The sequence below is a fragment of the Propithecus coquereli genome, unplaced genomic scaffold, assembly GCF_000956105.1.
Source record: "Propithecus coquereli isolate 6110/MARCELLA unplaced genomic scaffold, Pcoq_1.0 Scaffold248, whole genome shotgun sequence".
NCBI lineage: Eukaryota > Metazoa > Chordata > Mammalia > Primates > Indriidae > Propithecus > Propithecus coquereli.
Window position 1 is genome coordinate 3362101 of NW_012148041.1, and position 21282 is coordinate 3383382.

A 21282-nucleotide genomic window follows, 5' to 3' on the forward strand; every position below is an offset into this window, starting at 1 on the left:
GTCGTGATGGCTGCATGTGCCACCAAGAGAATACATCCCATTCTCGCATTGGACATTACTTTATTGGACAGTACCTTCGAACGGTGCTAACGCAAACATCTTTGTGCACGTAGCTCTGTCCTGGATTCTTTCTGTAAGATAAATTCACACATCTGCTTTTTGGTGACAGGATAAACCAAAAGAAAAGAAACGAGATAAATTCACAGAGTAGAATTACTGGGTCAAAGAGTATGAGACTAGAATTGAAGCTCCTTATTTCCTAACCGGTTATCTCTCCATTGGAGCCTGTGTTTTTGTGTGTGAATAATAACCCCAACTCGATGTTTGGGGGAAAAGTGTTTTCAGATCTGTGTTTTCTTCCTGATAGAGTCATTGAGTGATGGAGCCGGAAAGGACCTGAGATATCATCTCGCCTGGCTGCCTGACTGAGGCCCGCAGAGGGAGAGTGTAGTAAATTCTGTGTAAATAGGAAGCAGGCTGCTGAGCAGTTGTTTGGTGCAGCTCTCAGCTTAACACTCGGCACAGGAAAAACTTACTCGAGAACATTGTCCATCACCTGTCAATCAACGACACTTATTGTCAGAACACTCTTCACAGCATTGGTTCCAATCCCAGAAAAACCAGACTCTGTGCTTCCCAATTATCACAGGCACCAGCCCAGGAGAGGTGAGAAGAGGAGGAAAAACACTGTGTTCTTTTAGAAGTGGCTCCTTCTGCGTTTGTTTGGCACCAAGAAAAAGCCATAGAGATCTGGGTGCGCCTCGTGTTGGTCCCTTTTCCTTTCTCCCATTCCCCTGCAAAGTGACAGGCAAGCTCTCATCTTTCTCCCTGAAAAGCCTCATATTTTCCCGATCAAACCTTGTCCCACAGGTCTGACAATGGGACAAAATACTTGAAATGAGACTGGAATGAGAGCCTACTTGGGCTGTCGTGAAAGGGGAGACTTCTAGAGTGAAATTGATCTGCACTCCAATCCCAGCTCTGCCACTTAGCAGCAGTGCGATGTGGGGCAAGAGACTTCATTCATCTCACTAAGCCTCAGTTTCCACATCTATAAAACGAGGACATCATGCCAGGCTTGTAGGGTCACTGTGAGAATTACTCAGCGGTCAGTGCTGTGACTTGTGAGTGACCAGGCGAGACCCTGCAGGACTGATGAGCCTGCTGCCAGCTGGTCATTATATGGATTCACTTAGCAATTGTTGCCATTGGTATTTTTTGTTACTGTTTTGATACTAGTTTTTATCAGCTTTGACACTATTGTATAGTGTCCGTTGTTACGAGTTTGGGGCAATACTTGGGTTGTTTCCTGCTGTGCAGGGTGCGTAGTTCACCGCAAAAGGCGGCCCCCAACGTAAGAGTCTCTCTGTAGAGAGGAGATGCCCTTTCACATCTCTTCTGTCCTTCCTGCTGAGACCATCAATCACAGTTTCATGTGCCCAGACATTCCAGACAATGGCGGCCCCCATGGTGTTGGGAAGGATGCACGCACCCCAGGTAACCCAGGTCCTTTCATCACCCTGACACGTGCAGCAAGCCCGCTTTGATTCCCAGGAGGGGCTGTTTGCAGAGCCTTAGTGCAGCTTGGCCTGGCTCTGTGCTGGGAGAATTCTCTGGGAATTCTGCCCAAGAGCAGATGGATTACTGTGGGCCGTCTGTCTGTCTGTCTTTGTTTCCCAGTGAGCTGTGATTCTGAACTACCTATTTGGGGTTTTAGAACCAAGCGTTTAAGGAAGTAGAGCACTGCATTGGCAGCCAGGAGAACTGGAGTCGTTCCTAGCTAGGCCAGGTTTTCGCTGCATGACCTTGGGCAGGTCAAGCCTCCTCTTTGGTTCTCAATTTCCTTATCTGCAAAATGGGGCCAGAGGGGAGAACTAGACAGCTTAGATACCCTAAGATTCTGTTTTTCACAACCTTGTTATTTGTAAGGTGCCCTGACATAAGTCTCTCGCATTAACTTAATGTAGACATATAAAATAAGAACTAATCATTATCCTCAAGATCTCTTAAATCTAGTTACAGAGGTAGACTGACAACATGAAATAGTGAATGCCAGACATCACATGATTAAATGCCAGCTGTCTGGTACTTACTGTTGATGCATTGGGGGCTCAGGAAAAAGAGAATGGTGTGGGTATTTCGGGGCGGGTCCTGGAGGATGGGTGAGATGGGTTAGTGGAGATGGGGGAGAGCGTGCCAGGTGGGAACTCAGGGGCTAGGGTGCCAGGAGGGGGCACCCTTTTCAACTTTGTACAAAAGCACTCTACACACTAGCAACACCCCTGGTTTATTTGTCCTGGAATCCCCAGGAGACCATTTTTCTATCCCTTCCTCATTCAGGGTTTGCTACGGGGCCCAGTCTTGGGTCCCCACCACTGCCCAGAGAGAAGCTTTTCAGGGCAGGGGTGAGGGAGAGTGGCATCGTTCACTGTCGGAAGCATTTCAGGCAGGAAATGAAGAATTTTGTAATGCAGTGGAAGCTGATTTATGTTTGAATTTTGTTCCAGGACAGCAGATTATAGCCCAAGTTCTGAGGCAAAGGCAGCAGTGTCTTTATGGCCTGCTTGGATCCGTTTTATGTCTTAGTGAGCTTTATATGTTTCAGCTAAGCCAAGATGCTCGAACTTTTTTGTCCATATACTTCACCGAGGAAAACTCGTGTACCACTCCTTGCGCCCAAGTTCATTTTACCACGTAGAGAAAAGAAAGCAAAATAGATGAAAAGCATGTTTTGGCTTGCTATTTAGTTGGTATCCAGTTTTTACTTCCATTAAATCAAATCAAATCGTAAATAGACAATGAATCCACATAAGATTCAGGTAGATGTCAGGTGACATCACGAAAACCACAGGACAGGGTTCTAAATATTATTGAATAAGCAGACCGCTGCATCCTGCAGTATCCTTTTGATGAGAAGAAATTTCTCTCAAATATTAGTGTCCAGATAAGCCCTGTGGCCTTTTCTGGCACGCTGCTTTGCTTTCATCCTATGGCTACTGTACCTTTTGTAACTGAGCGTGTTTCCCGCTTCCCTTTGTTCACGGGAAAGCTAAGAGCTGAACTTGTTCAGGGATTTTGAGCATACATTTCCATGTACTAGCATTTTCCTTGGCTTTATTTTACTTTTCTACCCTTCTTTTCCAGCTGCTCTATCACTTTATCTATTTTTATCCCATTGTATTGTGTGCATTTGGGTAAGCTACCTCAAATCCTTTTTTGGAACACAAAGGAACATAAATAAATCAATAAATACATCCCGTGTTTGTAAATACGGCACTTTGTTCTTTCTAAGGCGATCTTTGTATCCATCGGCTCTGTGGGTCCTCACGTACGTCTGTGAGGAAGGCAGGGCAGGCTCTATTGCCCCCATTCTGCAGACGAGGAAGGTGAGGTACATCTGTGAATGAAGTCGTTTACAGAAGAGGATAGACTTTTTTTTTTTATTTCAAAATATTTAGGGGGTACAAATGTTTTTGGTTATACAGATTGCTTTTTAATGCTTGAGTCATGGCTATAGGTGTGCCCATCACCCAAATAGTGTTCACTGTACCCATTAGGTAGGATTTTGCCCTTCCCCCTCCCCACTGCTTGATGTCCACTGAGTTCTACTTCCCTCTGTGCACGTGTGCTCGTCGGTTAGTTCCAATTGAATAATGAGTGCGCCGGGTGTTTGTTTTTCCAATCTTGAGATATTTCATAGACTTATTAGTAGATACAAGAGGAAACCAAGGTTGGTGTTGCCAGTTGGAGAGGATACAACTGGGGTGACCCGAGCTCCGAAGAGTCCCCCAGAGTCCACATCCGTGTTGCCGTACTCCACCCCTTTTCTGGTAACAGATCCATTCCCACTTGTCACATGGGTGGCACAGGATCCAAACTGGGCAGCCAGTGATAGAACCACATACTCCTGGCCACAGCGATTGGTTCAAAGGGGAGGACACATGACCTGAGCTGAGCCAATAAGAGTCCTTTCCTGAGATTTTTCCATCTGTAGCTCGGAAATAAAATCTCATCTCACTTTTGGCTACAGAGCTGCTGACGTGTGATCCCAGAACTGCTGGCCACTGTGCTCCCTTTCTGACAGGGAGCTCATGGAGTATGAGAGAAGGCAGGCAGCATGCACAGGCCAGCGGGTATGAGAGACGATGAGAGAGAGTGCCCTGGGGATGTCTGAAACTCAGGTTCCAGGTGCTGAGCCTCACTTTTGTTCCTTCCAGAATAGGGGCCAATAAATTCCCTTTAATTTTTTTTTAATTATTATGGGTACATAATAGTTGAATATATTTATAGGGTACATGTGATGTTTTGATACAGGCATAAAATGTGTAATATTAATAATAAAATCAGGATAATTGGGGTATCCATCACCTCAAGCATTCCCTTTTTTGAGGAACCTAATTTGAGCTGGGTTACTTTCACTTACAGCCACAGATTTCTTGATTCGTGTAGTTTTTATAATGAGTCTTTTTTTTTTTTTTCATTTTTCAGTGGAAATAAACCCAGAAGCTATGCTGCTTTGGAGTCCGGATTTTGGTCTCCCAGCTCCATGGGTCTGGAACCTCAATGTTCAGCTTATCCAAGGGGGCTTAGGCTCTGGAAATTAATAATAACAATGTGTCTGCTTAGAGCTGGACCACAAACAAAGACTGTAGATCTTAGTGGTTCATAGTGTGGCATCTGACTCTGTTGCTCTTCAACTGTGTGACCGTGAGCAAGTTATTTAACCTCTGAGGCTCAGTTTCCTCACCTGCAAAATGAGGATAATAATAGTAGCTACCTCATAAGGTTCTTGTGAGGATTATAAGGAATAATCCATTTCAGCACGTAATTTTGTGCCTGGCACCTACTAAGCACACCACAAATATGGTTCAATTATTTCACACAATTTTACACATACTATCCCTCCAACAGTCCTATGAATGAGGCAGAACAAATATTCTCGTATCTGTTTGGCCAATGAAGACTGTGATGTTCAGAGGGGCTAAGCGACCCACCTAGGTCACATAATAAGTGGAAGAGGCTGGATTCTGAACATTACACTCACATCCAGAGTCCTCTCCTTTGGACTGCACTGCCCAAATGACACTGTGCTGGCTATTGTCAGGAAGCCAATTTAATAGCTTATAAAGGGCACTATCCCTCCAGGGACAGTGTTTATTAGAAAAGCCAAATGTTGGCCGGAAGGCTGCTTGGCAAGCACAGAGGATTGGCACTGGAAAGATGCCCAGAGAAAGATTGCTTAAGCTGACGCTCCTGCGTACCCCTAACCAGTGTCTGTCCACTCTCCTTCCTCACTGCCAGCTTCCAGCACCCACACATCTCACCCGTAAGGATTCGAAAAGACAAGACTGTCACAACCAGAAGCTAATACAGAGCTCGCTCTAGTTCACTCATCCATTCAACAAATATTTATTAAACATCTACTTCGTGCCAGGGAGAGTAGATGTAATGGTGAACTAGACACAGATCAAATCTCTCATTTACAGATGAAAACAGCAAGACCCAGGAAGGAAGATGGCTTCCCTAAGGTCTACAGTGAATTAGTAACTTTATTAGACACTTTGTAAAGAATATCTGCCTAGCTCACAGTGACACACCACCCCCCACCCCCTGCCTTTCCTGAGGTTTATGTGATACCGTCTTCCTGGTCACAGCTGATTGGACCAGAAGAAAACATCTGACTGAAGCTAGGCCAATCAGATTTCATTTCCTAGGAATTCGACTCCGGAATAAGATGCTGGTTTTAGCCCAGAAAGGAAGGGAACAGAATGACAGCATGGTTCTATCAATGGGCCCATTCTTGGTTCCAATCTTTGGGTATCACACCACACCACCCATTCCTTATAGTACATCTCTCTTCTTCATTTTGGGGGTTTTGAAGTTATTATAGCTATTAATTTTTTGGGGCAACAAAAATAATGTAAATTAAGATTGTGGCCAAGCTTGGATTAAATCCCAAGTCTCTGGCTCCAAGACCCATGTTTTCCCTTCGGCAACAAAGGTGTTCTACCCAAGGATCTCTCAGAACTCTGCCCTTTGGATGTGACCTTGGATATATCAAACAAACTCAAGCCATCCAAAGCGGGAATAGGGAGTCTCCAGGAGGTGCTAAGTTACTTGATCGCTAAAGCAGTTGTCTCGGGGTAGGGGCAGGGTTGTGTGAGATTTCAGAAAAGCAGCAGAGGATGGTGGCTACAGAGCAGGCCCTGAAGCCAGATGCCTGACTTCAAATTAATCCAGATCCTTCACTCACCAACTGTGACCCTGGGAAAGTCACTTTTCTCAGTTTCCTCCTCCAATATTTACCCCATAGGGTGGTTGTAAGTCTTCATGTATGTATGAAGTATATGCTAGCTATTTACTATGTGAGTAACCTACTTTTTAAAAGATGGTATTTGCCCACAAAACCTCCCCAGACCCTTAGGGTTTAGCTTTCACTCACATCTCTCTAGCAATTCCCCTGAGATCCACCTTGGACTGATGACATTTTTTAGCATAAAAACAAGTTGCATTCAAAGCCCAAGTGTGATAACCACATGAAAGGCAATGTCTCTGCCCTCTTAGACACTTTGATGTGTGTATTGCACCTGTGATGAGGTAGTTGTCTCAGCTCACACACTCCTCTAGGGCAGGAGCGGACCACCGTGATTGAAGTTTCTCATCAAACCTTCATCCAACAACCATTTACTAAGTGCCTAATAAGTGCTGAGCTCTGTGCTGGGGCTGTGGGACAGGAGCCATCCACACGGTGACAGACTAATAGATAAATACAATTCTAGCACCGTGAAATAGGCAAGCATAAGGATCAATGGGTGCAGTAAGCATATGGACCTGGTTCAGACTGGGGCATTTAGGGAAGGAGGCCCAGACAAAGGGAAAGATGAGTAAGAGTTAGACGACAATGCAATTTTATACCCATCAGTTAGAAGACATCTGACAAAACCAAGTGTTGACAAGGATGTAGAGCCATGAAAACTCCGAGACATTGCTGGTGGAGTGTAAATTAGAACAAAACTTTGGAAAGCAAACCAGCATTACCTAGCAAAGTTGAAGACGCACTTGTGCACCAGTTGACATATAGAAGCATGTGCTTTGTTGCAACAACAAAGAATTGGAAACAACTTAAATTTGTTGTCCACTGTATTAGTCAGCTGCGATAATGCTGTGTGACAAACAATCCTAAAAAATATCAGTGGCTTACAACAACAAACATTTATTTCTTGCTCATTAGAGTGCAGGTGAGCTGGGGTGATTCTGCTGAGGTCCTCATGGACTCCAGGTAGCTCTCATTCAGGGACACAGGCTGAAAAGACAACAGCTCACTGGGAGCATGCTGTTCTCATGGCCAATGTCAGGACTGCAAGAGACCAGACTAAACCATACAAGTGTGTTTAAAACCTCTGTTTTGTCACATTCTTTATCCTTCGGTTGGTTAAATTCCATTTGCTCAAACCCAATGTCAATGAACTGGGGAAATATTCTCCATCTACCCTATCCATCAAAGGGTATGAATGTATAGTCCTATACAGTCATGGAGTAAAGAACTGGGAACAATAATTCAATCAACCATACCACCAATAGACAAATGGGTCAATAAATTGTGGTGTAGTCACACAGTGAAATATTACACAGTAATGAAAATGAATGGCCTAGATCAGCAACTATGGCCCATGGGCCAAATCCTGCTTGCTGCTTGCTTTTGTAAACAAGGTTATATTGGAACACGGCCACATTCGCTCATTTACATATTGTCTATGCTTGCTTTCACACTGTAACGACAGGGTTGAGAAGTTACAACAGACTGTTGGGCCCATAAAGCTTGAAATATTTACTATCTGTCCCTTTCCAGAGAGGTCTGCCGGCCTCTGATCTAGATCAACACATATCAACATGGATACACCTGACAAGAATATGTTACTTGAAAAGACAAGTTGCAGAGAAACGCAAACCAGATGATACCGCTTACTAAAGTTCGAAGACATTCAAAGTATTCAGAACGATACTACCTGTCTTAGTCCATTTGTGCTGCTGTAAGAGAATGCCACCGACTGGGTGATTTATAAACAAAAATGGATCGGCTCTGAGTTCTGGAGGCTGGGAAGTCCAATTCAATGTCAAGGTGCCGGCAGGTTGGGTGATTCCAATGGTGCCTTGATCACTGTGGCCTGTGGAGGGAGGAACACTTTGTCTTCACATGGTGGAGGGCAGAAGGGCAAAAGAGAGCAAGAGGGGCTTGACTCACCCTTTCGCAATAGCATTAATCCCACCGTGAGGATGGCTCCATCCTCATGGCCTAATCACCTCTCAGTATTGTCACAATGGCAATTCGATTTCAGCATGAGCATCGCGGGGACAAACCTTCAAACCACAGCACTGCTTAACTTTCAAACCTGTGCTGCGGTGGTAAATATGGAAAGCAGGGTAGTGGTGTCCAGTACTTAGGGAGATGGATGTGATTGGGGCAGGTGCCCAGGGGGCTTCTACTGTATCCATAATGTCTTGTTTCCTAAACTGGGTGACGGTGGTAGTACGTGGGTATGTGGGTGTTTATTTCATTGTTATTTATAACTTCTATGTAGGTCCTAAATACTTTATGACAGAAAAAATGTAAAAAGAGTTAGGGGAACACGGAGGTGGCTGAAGGATGTTCCAGGCCCGGGACCGAGGGTGCGAGGATGGAGACGTGGGAAACATGGCTGCTGCCTCGTGGAGGTCTCGATGGTTTCGTGTCTGTGTTTGATTTGTCTGCAGCCGACTGCCAGCCTGCACGCGCGGCCCGTCTCCCCCGCGCCGAGCAGCCGCAGCGTGGAGGGCACGAGGGAAAGGCGCCGTCCCTTCCCAGCCGCGTGCAGAGCCCGGCATTCCCTTTGGGGCTCCCGGAAGTGCCCTTGCCCACCACCCTCCGTTTCTGCTGGTGAGGGACACGGGCTTTCCGCGTGCTGCTGCCTGTGCTCCTCGAGAACCCCGGGAAGTGGGCGCCGCAGTGTCACTTTCCAGACGAGGGCACGCAGACACCTGCCGGCCGCACCGTGTTGCAGCCACTGTTGGTGGGAGCCGGTTCGCAGTCCCTCGGGGATGGGGGCAGAGAACGCCATTCCCCTTCCTCTCCAGCCTCCTCCCGGCTTAGTTCAGAGCCTCGAACACCGGGCCTGCGGCTCTGGGGGAAGCCGGGGCCGGAGCTGCGTATGTGCCGCAACAGAACGCGGCTCAGGGGCTCTTGCTGAATCGTCGCCGAGGCACCAGCGTTTCTGTCGGCGGCTTCCCGTCTCCCTCCTCTTTGAGCGCGGAGAGAAGGAACCGCAGAGAGAGCCCCCTGGCGCCTCCAGCCTGCATCCCCTCCGCGGGGCCAGCTCAGGCCGGGCGTTAGCGGCCGCTGCCCCGCCCTGCCCCGCCCGCGGCGGAGCCCGGACTCGGGCGCCCGGCAGTCCCAGCGCGCGTCCGCGGGCTCGCTCCTGCAGCCTCAGCCGTTTCTCACCGCCCGCGCCGCCTGCGACGGGCGGCCGGGAAGGCGGTGTGTTCATCTGTGGGCCTGAGGAGCAGGCGGTGGCTCTGCCGGCAGGGGTCGTCTGCGGTGCTGTGCAGGAAACCGCTTTTCCCCTCCTGATCCACGCTGCCCTTCTCCGCCGGCGCCCCCTGCTTCCTGGCCTGGAACACCGCCCTCTCTGCCCCCAGGCTCCCTGGCCCTCTGGTTTCCGGCGGGGTTTGGAGGAAGGGAGGGGGTTGAGCACGGGAATTTATTGCCCACTCCCTCCCCGCAAGGTCACCACAGGGAGGCTGTGTCCCTCTGGTCCTTCTTACAGCTGCTATCAAGACGCTACTTTTGGGGGCGGTCCCCACTCTTGCTAGTCTCAGGGTGCTTCCGCACCTGTGTTTGTTTCCCTAAACCCTGCCTCCACCTTTGTAGAAACGCTTTATTGAAGTCTCCTCACGTCATCCAGGCAGCGGCTGCCGTCTCGCTGCTACCAGGACCCTGACGAATCAAGTGCTGGCCACTTGAGCAATAGCTGACCCCCAGGCAGGACACGGGGACTGAGACAGCAGGCCTCTGAGGGCAGGAGGACACCCTGCCACTCCCGGCCATCCGGTTCCCGGGATGGAGAAACCCTTTGGCAAGCTACAAGCGGGAGCCTGGTGAACTCCCCTGACTATCTCAATGCTTGCGGTTTTAAGCGGGGAGGGGAGCAGACACTGAAAACTCCTCCCCTGGGCGGAGGGAGAGAGGACGACTGCCCTGATGGGTCAGATTCCGGGGCACCAGCTGCACCACCGATGGGTACCATCCTGTGCATTGACAGTCATCTCCAAATATTTTGATCACACATCCCCGTGGGCAGAACGTTTTTGAGGATGTGCCGTGGGTCAGAGTCCCAGCAGGAAACAGATGCCACACTTAGATTTGGGTAATGGAAGATTTATTTGCAAAGGACTCTTTATGGCGGTGTGGGGGTAAGGGAACCAGGAGAGACTGTGCAGTGAGCAGGAGCTAGCCGCAGAGGGCCGTGACCACCACTAGGTCCACGGGGAGGGGAGGGAGTGCTTAGCACTATTTGGAAGGAGAGAGTCAACTTGTGAGGTGTCCCCAGGAAAGGAAGCCCTAGGTGGCCCTGCCGGGATGGAGCCAGCACAATCAGTTCCCTGCCTGCACTTTCCCCCTGTCCTCTGGTCTCCTTCCAGAGCCTCCCAGGAGCCCAATCCCACCTGATACCTGAGGGCAGGGAGCCTGGGCAGGGGGAGGGCAGTGAGGGAGTCCCCAGAGGCAAGCAGGAGATACCCAGCATGTATCCCTAGTAACTGTGTGTTTATTTATTAATAAATTCTAAACATGTACAACTGTGCTAATATATTATGTATATTATAAAGTACACAGAAAAAGGGAAATTGAAAACATGAGATAAAGACAGAAGCAGAAGTTCTATTTGATTTCCTGTGGCTCCCTCTCTCTCTTTCTTGTCACCCTTCTTATCCCACCTCTACACTGCTGAAGTGGCCTGGCCCTGGGTCCCTTCCTCTTGGGGGAGGCCCCGCCACCTGGTTCTCTGAGAGTAACAAGGAGTCACACTCATACAGCTCTTGCTGTGTGCTGGGAGCAGCTCTGAGCACTCGACATGCATCAGCTCATTCCCTGGGACCCTGGGAACACTGGTACTATTTTTACTTTCATTTTACAAATGAGGAAACTGAGGCACAGGCAGAGGAAGTGACTCACGCAAGGCCACACAGCTCGTAGAGGGTAGAGCCAGGATTCAGCCCCAGGGGCTGTGCTCTGATTCAAAGCGAAGCAGTTTCTCTCATTGTCCCTGGGGCCAGGAAGGAAGCTGCACTGAGGCCTGTTCCCTCAAACCTGGTCTCTTTTTCTCTCCCGTTTTCTCTGAATTCCGCCTCTCACGTGGTGATTGGTGTGGGGCCTGCATCCAGGACCAGGGAAGCTTGGTAGTGACCAACGAGCAGCTCCCTGGGGAAGGCGGCCTGGGAGGCAGGGGGCAGGGCCTGGGGCTGAGCCTTCTGTCCTTGCACGCCAGCCTGGAGGAGGGAGAGGTTTAGGTTTGCCCAGACATCCTCCTGCAGGCTGGCCTCCTCCTCTCCCTCCCTGGCTGACTGACCACTCCTGACCTCTGCCCTTTGTCACCCTCCTCCCTGCCTCCTGCAGCAGACTCCTGCCCCCAGCCCATTGGATGCGCCCTGGCCTTCCAGGCCCTCCCCTCTAGAGAGCGTCCTGCCTGCCCCAGCCCGCCTTCTGAGTCTTCGAGCCTGGCTTCCCTTCCTCACTGCGACTCAGGGAAGGTAGGAACCACGTCTGTCTTCCTCACTGTCACCACCCGGACACCCTCCTCCAAGGTGCTCTGGGACACAGCAGGTACCAGTGACTGTTAGAATCAGCGAAGGAACGGCGGGACGTTCACAAGGGTTTTGACATTGTTCTGTGGGCCAAGAGGGTCACCAGAGGTTTCTCAGCAGGTGTGTTTCGTGATGAGAATTCTCTAAGTGTCCTGGGGCGTCTGGAGAGCGTTTGCTGAGCCCTAGAGCAGCCGGACAGACCCCCAGAACCCACCGGCTGCAAAAGAAAGGGCGGCCGGGCTCAGGGCAGTGCCCACGAGGCCTGCTTCGCTGGCCGCCAGGCACCATTAGTGTCTGCCCGGCGGGGGACAGCCCGCGGCCATGGGGCCTCGCGACAGCCTCGTGTCAGAAGGCCCTGGGCAGACTGAATTCTGTGCCTCACAAGACAGGTCACTTCCCTCCTCAGCTTCCAAGTCTTTACCGAGCTGTTTTCTTGTCCCTTAACCCTGTTGGTATTGAAGTCTGGGCGGCGACAGCCTGGCAGACAGCCCAGAGGCCAGCGCCCCAGGCAGACACTCTCTCTGCTATTATTCAGCTGTGGCAGGCTCACCGCGATTGGGTGGCATTTGTGAACACAAAAGAGAAGACACAGGCGTTCAGGAGGCCCTTTCAGGAAAGGGCACTGCAGGCCTCAGGCTGGAGACCCTCCTGGGGTGGGTCTGGCCGCCCGCCCCCGCCTCCTGGGCGCAGCGGGGCGGGCTCTGCATGCCTGGGGCGGGCGGGGCTGGCCCCCTGCCTCTCTTGCTGTCTCATAAACAGGGTGGCTGGGTGGCACCCGCAGGGGCAGTCCCCTACAGCCAGCACCTACATCCACCTAGCCTCCCTCTACCTGCCCGGCGGCCTTGGACAGAAGCTGCTGCATGTGGCTGGTAGTCGGCCATGAAGGGCCAGCTCCCTTAATTGGTGCCTCCTGTGCTCCCTTGTCACCCGCATCATCCTTCCTCGTCTGTGGTGCCCAGATCAAAGGTCCCGCCAGCTCTGCTCCAAGCTCCCTCTTGACAGGAGCGTCAGGCTGGAGCAAGCCGGGGAGAGGCTCTCCCGGACAGCAGGGGACAGCAGCCTCCGCCACCAGCTTGTGCCTAATCTTGGGAGCGCTGGGCTGGGGATGGAGCTTTGAAAATTCCACCCAGGTATGGTGCCCTGGTTCCCGGCATGCCCCGTGGCCGGCTGTTGTTGGTTTTAAATCTGTTTGCCCGGGAGTCCCAGTTCGGTTCAGCAGACAGCAGTATTTGCTTATTAATTTGTTTATTGATTTACTGGGCTGTACCTGGGGCTTCTCCCGGGAAGGACTCCAGACGCGTGCGCCGCTCAGCATCCCGCCATCAGTCAGACTCGAGTGTGGGCTTAAGACGCCGCGAGGCCGGGAGCGGGCAGACTTGAGCCAGTGCAAAGCTCCCGAGGCAAGGGCGGGCTGGGCGATGGGGCGCTGAGGACAGGGGCAGTCAGTGAGGAGGTTGCACGCTGCCCCTGTGGGAATGGCGCCCCCTGGAGTTGCGCGGCCGGGCCCTCCTGGTTTGGGTCTTTCCCTGTGGGGGGAGGGGCGTGCACAGCTGCTTCTCCGGAGACGCCTTCTCCGCCTCAGCCGTGTTTAAGAGGCCTCCTTCCCAGAGGCGGGGCTGGAGGAGAAAACCAGTGCAAGGACTTTAGTGCCCCAGGGGCTCAGATTCACATTTTAGGGCGAGTTTTCCAGCGTGCCCCGATTAAGCAAGGTAAGGGGTGTTCCAGTAACCATTCTCTGCTCTCTTGCATAATAATACCACATTTTTTTAAACCTCCCAGGACGTCTGCGGCTTTGTCACCTTTTTGAGGCATATGTTGGCCACAGATTGTGGCAGCAGGATGGGAGGGGAGGAGGGGGGAGAGGGGAGGAGGCAGCAGCGTCTGAACAGAACTCCGTCACGGATGCCAGAGGACTTGTAAGAGGGAGGCGACTGTGAATGTGGGCTTGGGGTCAGGCAAAGCTGTGGCGATTCCCAGCTCCATCATTTGTGAGCTGGGCAACCTCAGGGAAGTTACTTGCCCTCTCTGTGCCTCATCTTGTCTGTAAAGTGAGAGTGGGCGTGTCTACCTCACAGGATCGATGTGAGGATTATAAATGAGATAACGTTAAGAAATGCACTGATATATAAATGATTGTTATCTCATTATTATACACGTGAGATTAGAGATGTGGTATTTCCTGATGGAAATCTCAGTCCTGAAATGAAAGGAGACCCTGTCTGAATAAACCCAGGGCTCCCCTTTCGGATCTGCCTTTCTCTTTGGCCGTTCGGGATTTCCCTGGGCCTTCCCGAGCTCCTTCGCTTCCCTTCCCCTTCAGGTTCAAGGTCAAAATCTCCCAGTATTGCTGCGAGCCAATGCCACACCAGTATGTGGCCTCGGGGGACGCTGGGTGTGGACGCGGGTGGTCAGGCTGGGAAGCGAGAAAGCTGTAGGTGCCCCCCAATCCTGCTGCCTCATGAGAGTGGATGGGGTCTCAGGGAGCACGCAGGCTGAGGGGTCCCGCCTCCCCGGCTTCAGTCCCAGCCCTGCCACATGCTGCTGTGCAGCCTTGAACAAGTGGCTTCATCTCCCTGTGCCTGGTTTCTGCGTCTGCTAAAGAAGATTGCGGTAGCACTGCGCTTGGCTGGTGGGCCGCTGTGAGGTACGCGAGTTAATACATCTCACACACTTAAAACATGAAGCACCTGGCGCGCAGGTTCCGTGACTTGCCCCACGTGCTCCGTTGTTCCTGCCCCGTCCCTGAGCACACCGCATTCAGCCACGCCAGGCTATCCCTGCCATCCTGTCGTGGCCTCTTTCCCTTTGCACTTGGCTGTTCCCGAGCCAGGCATGCTCTTCTTCCCAACCTTCGCCTGTCAAAGTCCTTCTCGTCATTCAGAGCCTGGCTCCACCCACTTTGGAAAATCTTGGTCCCTTGGGACAAAATTTACCCCCCCACCGCTTCCCCTGAGCTCCTCAAACTCTCAGCATACATCTGTTTCAGTTGCAGCATACTCGCCCTTCTCCCTCTGCGTCCCGCCAAACGCCTCCCCATTCTTCGGGGCTTGATGTAGGTGTCACTTCTTCCAGGAAGCCTTCTCAGATCCCTTCCCAGCTCTCCTGGGTGGGTTATGGTCTCCCCCAACCCTTGCTTCCTCCCACGATACTCTGTGCCTTCCCATTACCACCACACTCTGATGGGCTGGCTTGTTTCCCTGTGTGCCCCCCCACCAGCACGAGCATCCAGGGATGGGTCAGTATCAGATCAGCATGGCTGCAGGTAATAAACAGTAAAACCCCAAATATGGGCTTATGCAATTTAGAAGTTTTATTTTTGTCCCTCTTGAAAGTCCGCAGTCCAGGGCTGATTGGTGGCTGAGACCATATGGTCCCTATGGCCCTCTAAGACCCAGGCTCCTGCTATCTTGTTGCTCTGTGATGGGTGACTTCCATACCCAAGGGCCCCTCACAGTCCAACATGGCTGCTTCAATTCCAGCCATTTCATCCACTTTCTAGTCACCTGGCGGAATACTGAGCGCCAGCCATCTCCTAAAGAGAGTTTCAGAAACTATCATTTGACACTTTACACTTTATTGGTCAGAATTAATCACAGGGCTGCAAGGGAGGCTGGGACATCTAGCCCTTATTCTGTATGGCTACGTGCCTGGCCCCAAATTCCATACTAGGGAAGAAGGAGAGAGTGGAAGGTGAACAACCAGCAGTCTCTGCCACAGAGCCCTTGCCTCACTGATCCCTGTGTTGTGCCCCGGCCGCACCATAGCATGGCGCCTGGCACACAGCAAGCGCCCAATGTTTGCAGCAGCAAAGAGTCATATCGGCAGTTCCAGTGTGTGTGTTTGCTTCCCTGACCGGAGTGGGCATGTGGCAGCCTCTGATTCACGTGTCTCCGCTCCCCCGGTCACTCAGTCAACAAACAGTTGTGCCTCTTCTGCGCTGGATGTTGCTCTAGGTGCAGGCGTAAAGCTAGGAATAAAAGGGGTAAGGGTCCGTTCCCTTCTGGGGCTCACAGCGCGGTGGCTCCGCAGTGACGGCCCTGTTCTCAGCGCTTCCTGAGGACGAACTCGCTCGATGTGGGGGCTCACGTTAGTCGTCTCTGGCTCACAGAGGAGGAAACTGAGGCGCAGGAAGGTCGAGTGCCCCACCAAGGTCATGCAGCTTACTTGAAACAGAGCCGGGTTTGGACCCAGGTGGGCTGGCTGTAGAGCCTGTCCTCTCAGCGTCCGCCATCATCGCCTCGCAACGTTCGTACGCCCTGGCGCCCTAACTGCGCACGCTGTGCTGCGTCCTGCTTTCTTCACTTAACCGTGCCACAGTTTCCAGTAATTTCTGTAATCATCATGTGTGGTGGCTGCATGGGGGAGGGCGGGGCGCAGCAGCTGTGGTGCACTGTACATGGGGGGAAGGGGAGGGCCGTAGTCCCCGAGTGGGGTCAGGAAGGGTTCATGCGCATTTGACGCGAGGGGCCTGTGGTCGATGGGCCCAGGGGCTGCTGGCCTGGCTGACGTTTCCTCTCTGCCTCTCTGGTTCTCTAAGGGGTCTGTCTTCTCAGGCCCTGTCCCCTGACCCAGGCCGGAGGGAGGCTGCAGGGCCTTGATCTTCCCACCTCAGCCAGGGGGGGCCTGAGGGTCCCCCTGGCCCACAGCCCGCCGAGCACATCTGTCTTCCCAAATCCTTCCCTGGCCCCAGGGCAAGGGAGAAGAAAGTACGGGAGCCCCGGAGGAAGGAAAGCAGAGTGCCAAAGATGAGATGCTGCGGCTCACATCTCTGCCATCTCCCCCCTTCCTCACCTCTTCCCCTGCTCCCTTCACCGGGCTTCAGGGGAGCACCGAAGAGACGGGACAAACCCTCCCTGAATGCCCGGTCCCTACTGAGAACATTGCATGGCACAGGGGAGGGTGCCGGGCTTGAGATGGGCTGGCCCTGGGTCCACTAGCTAGTCAGTGGCAGGGCAGAGACTGAAATTCTGCCACTGGCACCGGGGGCTGGGAGGGAGGGGGCAGAGAGTGGCTGCCCATTTTGCAGATGGGCACATCAAGGCCCAGAAATTTAGTTAAGCGACTCCTGCCCACAAGCCGCAGGTTGCACCGTGAGTCAGGAATGCAACGTGGATTTTGGAGCCTGTCAGTCCAGGGTGGGCCCTTCTGATTCTATCTCTGGCCCCACATTTGGTTTCTAGGACCCCCAGGATCTCCAAGCACCCGGCTAAACTTGTGGAGGACCTCAAAATCTCATGGCCAGGCTGATTCCTGGCCAGCATTGTGTGAAGTGCTGTGGGGATAAAAAGGGAAGTAAGATGTGACCCTTGTCTGATGGTGGCGGTGATGGCGAGGTTCCCACCGGGCGGGTGAGACGAGCACTTGGAAACAGGCGACTCTTGCAGCACTTGCTGTTTCCGTACGTGGCAGTGCCCTCGAGAGCCGGGCTAGACCGCAGCCGCTAAGAAAGCGTCGTGGAAGAGGAGGATTTGAGCTGGACCTTAAGAAGTGGTAGGAATTAAGCCCTTACCTGCAGGGTGGAGACAGGGCAGGAGGGCTGGGATGCCAGCATGAGTAAAGGCACAGAGGTTAATCCGGGGTGGCCTGTGCCAGGTGCAAGGTGGAGCCTGGCATGCCAGGGTGGCCTTGTTAGAGAGAAGCAGGCAATGACACTGGAGGGGTGACAGACGCAGTCTGGGATGCAGGGAAGGCTGCTATTCAGCACGGTGCCTCCAACCTCCCCTCCGTCCTCCCTGGCTAACTGGTCACTGCGCTCTCGCTGCTGAATCCATACGAGGCCTCAGAGATCTTTTCAACCCAGAGCTCAGGCAGCCCCTGCCTATGGTTTGCAATGGAGAGGAAACTTAGTTGCTGTGGGTAATTGGGAGCCACTGCAGGTTCTTGAGCAGGAGAATGAGTATCAGAAGGGGTTTTGTATTCCTGCAGCCTGGGCAAACTGCTTGCCATGATCGCATCAGCCTTCAGGCACACTGTGGCAGGGGATGGCCCCCTGAAGACCACGGGGCACTGGGGCCTCTAGCTTAACCCTACAAACCTGCCGCCCTGGGGAGAGGGTCCAACCTGCTCATCGCGGAAACTCGGCAGGGAGAGAGAGAAGCGGTCACGCCACTCAGGCAAGATTGAATTCTGATCGAAGACCTGCTTGGCCGCCTCCTGCTGAGGGCGAGAGGAGGCCAGGGCTGGGTGGGTGCTGCCACCGATCCAGATTCTAGTTTAGTGAGCTTAAATGCACCTTGAAAATGCGTAGAGGTCCGAACAAAACCCATCCGTCATGGTTTCCGGGGTGCAAGGGCTGCATCTATCCACCACAGATACGTATGTCAGTGTGTGTGTGTATATATATATATTTTTTTAATATATTTTTTTCTTTCCCCAAAGTAAGTATCGATTCTCAGCGACTGTAAACAGGCCATAAGAATGCTCCCAGGCATCCCACCTTCTGATTTCAACCATGCAGATCCGACTCTGAAATGACATTCCCCTGTGGTTTGGGCTTGCTAGTCATCGCTGGTGGGGTGTGTGTGTGTCGGGATGGGCTGGCGAGAGGCAGATACTAGGAAGGCAGAGATTAAAAAGGAATCGTTCCGCCTTCCAGGAGCCGCCGTGGGCACGCAGAGGAGGTGCCTGTGAGTGGCGGGTCTCGGGGCGGGTGGAGAGGAGCTCAGACGTGCCGGAGTGGGAGCGGCAGCGCCCCCGCTCTCCAGGCCCCCGGGCTCCCACCCCACCTCCAGGCTGCAACTTTGTCCCCGGCTGGGGACGCTTGTTGATAACCTGGCTCCCTGGCGAGCGCTGGATCCATGAGCGGCTGAGAGATATGTTTATTTCCTTTTAATGTTGTTCAGGGCTCAATTTACCCAGTGGCAAGCTAGTAAATAAATAAGAAAACCAAACCTTTGACAGGGGGAAATGTGGAGTTTTCCTCCTGTATTCCTGAGTAATATCTCAAAACTTTTGTGGCTCACGAGGGCCTGCAGTGTTTGGCTAACGAAAAGAAAAAAAAGGAGGAAAAGAAAACCATCTCATTTCGTATATATTTGTCAACAGCTTTCTAGCAAGTGGGGAATTTTCCATATAACGTGGCCCCATGCACCGTTCGCGCCAACGCCAGGCTCCCGAGGTCTGGGGCTGTGTGTGAGCTCAGGGGGGTGTAACCTGTGGAATTGTACCTCTGCAAAGGGGGCTGTTTCCACTGCCCGGAACCCACTACCCACCAAATCTCCTGACGCTACTCTCCTAGGCCTCCAAGATCTGGGGGTGGGGTGGGGAGTTATTGCACAAAAATCGTTCAAATGCTCTGGCTCAGAACATAGCTGCAGTTAAGGGAAAAAAAGGCAAACGAAGGAGGAGCTGTTACAGGCGAGTAAGGCGTTAGAAGGCGAGACCAGCCAGGTGAGAATGCCAACCGTGCGTGCTGTCGTCTGTGTGCCTGGAAGACTTTGCCGAGGCTGCGCTGTGCGCCGGGCACTGGGCAAGGCAGGCGTAAGGCAGGAGAGAAGCGGCAACCACGATGCCATTAATAATGAAGCGACCGTGCACTGGGCTCTGCCTAGGAGCGCGGCGCTGCGCTACGCAGAGTGTTTCAGAGCTGAGCAGCTGCGCTCCTGTTCGCAGGGAGTTTGCAGTCTGGTGCGGGAGGGGGCTTCAGGCTCCGCTACCCACCGAAAAATCCAACGGGAGTTTTTGTCTTCAAGGATAGTTGGGAAAACCTCAAGGTGGGAAATTTTTATACACTTTAAAATTTAGGTTCTGATGGATGTTGGGAATTTCAGTCCTGTCTCTTTGAGGGACTAAGGGCCAAGGTTACCAGGGATCCTGGTAATTTAGGCTTTCATGGGAGAAACTTGCCAAATGTAGCACAGATGGGGTGGGCCAGGAGTGAGGAGGGGAGGGGACTGGGGAAATATGACGGGGAGAGCAGGGGACACTCAGGGCTCAGAGAAAGGCAGGAGGCAGGAAGAGGACGGGGTGGGGAGATGTCTGACCCCTTGGATGTGAAATGAGTTAGGCCTGTGGCATGCAGGCCACAGAGCCGGATTCCAAGTTCCCCACCCAGCCCGGGGCATAGTCTCGCGAAACAGACGGACGGGGCAGTCGCTGGCCAGGGGCCAGGCGCCAGGTAGCGGAGGGCTCTGCATCCTGAACAGAATCAGAAGGCGGCTGAGAGCGAAGTTGCTCCTTCCGGTGCAGGACAGAGTGTGAGGACGCGCCGCCCGGGGAGGGCGTGGGAGAGGCAGGGGTCCGAGTGGAGTCCAGGGGACGGCAGGCAGAGGGAAGCGGTGGGGAAATGCTGTCCTCAGCGGCTCCGTCGCAGGCCTGGGTGGTGGATGGACGCTGAAGGGCGAGGCCGGGAGCTGTGCGGGCTGCGGGTGCTGAGATGGATCCTGGCAACAGCTCGTCCTGGCCCACGGAAGCTGAGAGCCCCCTGCCCGGTGGTTCTCCGAGTGCAGTCCCGGCCCAGCAGCACAGGCACCGCTTGGAAACTTGCTGAAAATGCAAATTCTCGGGCCCCACTGCAGATGTGCTGAATCGGGATGCACGGGCAGGGTGCGTGCGCAGCAACCTGTTCTAAACAAGCCCCCAGGGGCTCTCGGTGCCACTCAGGGTGGAGAACCGCTGCCCTCAGTATGTTTTCCTGCCCCGTTCCCGGCCCCCGGCCCTTTCCTCCACAGTTCACATTCTCTACCACGCACGCCCCCCACCTCTGAGAGCACCAGAGGTTCGTTTTCTCGTCACTGCGGAGCTCCACGGGGGAGGGCTGTGTCCTGCTCCACTCTGTGCCTGGCACAGACTCCGGCACACAGTAGGTATGCAGTGAATCTTGTCGACGAGCGGGTGGAAGGACGGATGCATGAACGCTAGAGAGGCAGCCAAAGCAGTCTTTTAGAAACATAAATGAGATCAGGACACTTCCTTGCTTAAAGCCTCCGAAGGCTTCCAGCACATTTAGAATGAAATCCAGGCCCTCGCTATGGCCTACAGGGCCCTGTGTCTGGACCTGGTGGCTTTGCTACTCTGATTTATCCTGCTGTCCCCCTCATCTGCTGCTCTTTCTCTTCCAAACACTCCAAGCTCACTCCCGCCTCAAGCCCTTTTGCACACCGTGCCCTCTTTCTCGCAGGCTCTTTGCCCAGATGGTCACGCAGTGGGCTTCCTCCCATTTCTCAGGGCTTGACACCTCCTCAGGGAGGCCTTCCCTGGCTGCCCATCTAAAGCATCACCTCCCACCGCATCCGACCACCTGATCGGTTAGGTTGGCCGTTCTCCTCTTTGTGGCGCTAGCACAGGTTCCAAGGGTGTGTTGGAAGGGACGCTCCCCATTTCCATATGTCCCTCTCAATGTCCCTCCATGTAAAAGAAAAATAGCCCTTTATATAAACAATTGACAGTGCATCGAGTTTTAAAAACATTCTTCTTTTTTTGTAGATTTTAAATAAAACCATTGTGCAT

At 52.7% G+C, this 21282-nt stretch overlaps 1 protein-coding gene across 1 annotated transcript in view; it reads left to right on the forward strand.

The window, feature by feature from the left end:
• Positions 1 to 1455: 1455 nt before the first annotated feature.
• LOC105812201 overlaps positions 1456 to 21282 on the forward strand; it is a gene marked incomplete at its 3' end in the record, with an annotated part of 47612 nt that continues 27785 nt past the window's right edge. Inside the window, exon 1 of the mRNA XM_012646583.1 lies at positions 1456 to 1497. Within this exon, the coding sequence (XP_012502037.1) occupies positions 1456 to 1497 (42 nt within the window). The remainder of the gene's footprint in view (positions 1498 to 21282) is intronic.